Source organism: Cornus florida, unplaced genomic scaffold (genome assembly GCF_030987335.1).
Source record: "Cornus florida cultivar Cherokee Brave unplaced genomic scaffold, ASM3098733v1 CherokeeBrave_3.0.0_Hap2_Chr10, whole genome shotgun sequence".
Classification (NCBI taxonomy): Eukaryota; Viridiplantae; Streptophyta; class Magnoliopsida; order Cornales; family Cornaceae; genus Cornus; species Cornus florida.
In genome coordinates, this window is record NW_026775580.1 from 97394770 (window position 1) to 97396289 (window position 1520).

The 1520-nt window shown below is 42.6% G+C and overlaps 1 protein-coding gene across 1 annotated transcript; it reads right to left on the bottom strand.

Moving 5' to 3' along the window:
* Positions 1-377: 377 nt before the first annotated feature.
* LOC132278194 (uncharacterized) lies at positions 378-1133 on the bottom strand. The gene is made up of 2 exons (XM_059780002.1): positions 749-1133; positions 378-622 (listed from the first exon to the last, which is right to left on the bottom strand). The coding sequence occupies exons 1-2, from the start codon at positions 1131-1133 to the stop codon at positions 378-380; spliced, it is 630 nt and encodes a 209-aa protein (XP_059635985.1).
* Positions 1134-1520: the final 387 nt, after the last annotated feature.

Below are 1520 nucleotides of genomic sequence, written 5' to 3' on the forward strand. Positions count from 1 at the left end.
AGCTGAGCAGAGACGATCTTCTATTCTACCGACGACGTAGAACTTCTTTCCAGATGTTAGATTTGGATTTTATATTTCAGTTTACTTTCATTCAGTTTAGAGTTTTATTAGGGGTCCACTAGAGATGGATTCCCGAGTTGTTAAACTTATGGAGGTTTTGGATTGTCAGATTTCAATATTTATATTTTGAGGTTTTAAAATTAGTATTCCTTCAGTGTATTATTTTTTATTTCTTATTCCTCTTTGTATTCTGTGTTCAATTTAAAATACTTTAATTGTTTGATATTCCCTCGGGTTTGGGCTTGGGCCTGATCAACCCCTGTCTCGGATCCTAGGGGTATCACAACCTGTCTCCTCAAGTTCCTGCATTCATTAGTTTAATGACCAAAGTTGCTATGAAAAGCACAATGCTTAGACTGATTCCTTTGCTCAAGATGTTGTCTAATTGGCAAGGGAGAGCGAAACTTATCTTTGTTTTCTGGGTACAGCCTTGCGAGAGTAACTTTAAGTGGAGTGATCAGCTCTTCTTCTCGAGGCCTCTTCTCTGCCTTCCAGGAAGTCTGGCGTTGTGGTTGAACTTGTTTTTGTCTGATCTTCGCTCTGTACTTCTCTTCCGTCGAAACTATAGATGTTTTACGAGCATTGGCTACTTCTTATTTTTCCAGACGCACAAATCCATCGGCTCTTTCATTCAGCTCATCCATAGTCTTCGGCGTGTTCACCACCAGGCTTGTGTGAAATGGTGTACCTCGGTTCATTGCTAGCTTGAATGCTTGGACAACTGTAGAAGGATGGCATTCAATCACTATGCTCTTAGTGAGGTTGAACCTAGTAAGAAAAGCTTGGAGACGCTCGTCTTCATGCTGCTTCATCGTGAACAGACTCGAGATATCCTTTGTCGGGCGCTTATTTCCATAGTATTGGCTTATGAACCGATCACACAAGCTTTGGAAACTGTCCACTGAGCCCCTCGGCAGGTTTTTGAACCAGTTGAATGTTGGTCTAGCTAAACTGGTGGGAAAACACTTGCACATTAGGGAATCATTTTCCATATTCAGAGCCATCTTCAACTGAATATGGTACACATAATCGATTGGATCAATTATTCCGTCAAACAAAATGAAAACAGGCATGGAGAACTTCCTCGGACTCGGAGCATTCAGGATTTCGTCGGTGAACGGTGAGTCAACTGTTCGTGCTGTCGAACGGAGGGCCTTATTCTCCCTTTGGAACCTTGTAACAATTCTTTGATCTGCAGATTTTTCTCCGAGCTTACATAATCATACGTGGCCATTGAAGGCTGATAAGGGGGATCGAACGATCTTTCCTTTGTCGATCCCTTCTGCCAAAGAGGAGTAACCTTGTGGTGACCGAACTCCATAGCTTCTTCCCGATTTTGCTTCTCTTGATACGGTCCGAAAGTCATGGCTTCGTTTCGACCGATCTGCTCACGTCGTGGATCTAGGTGAACTGATCCTTCACGATCTACGACGTGATAAGTATTTGGCAGCAAATCGTTT

Coding starts and splice junctions, on each gene's coding strand:
- LOC132278194 (XM_059780002.1), bottom strand. CDS start 1,133: ATGCCTGTTTTCATTTTGTTTGACGGAATAATTGATCCAATCGATTAT. Junction 623..748: donor CAAGCTAGCAATGAACCGAG/GTACACCATTTC, acceptor AAACATCTATAG/TTTCGACGGAAGAGAAGTAC.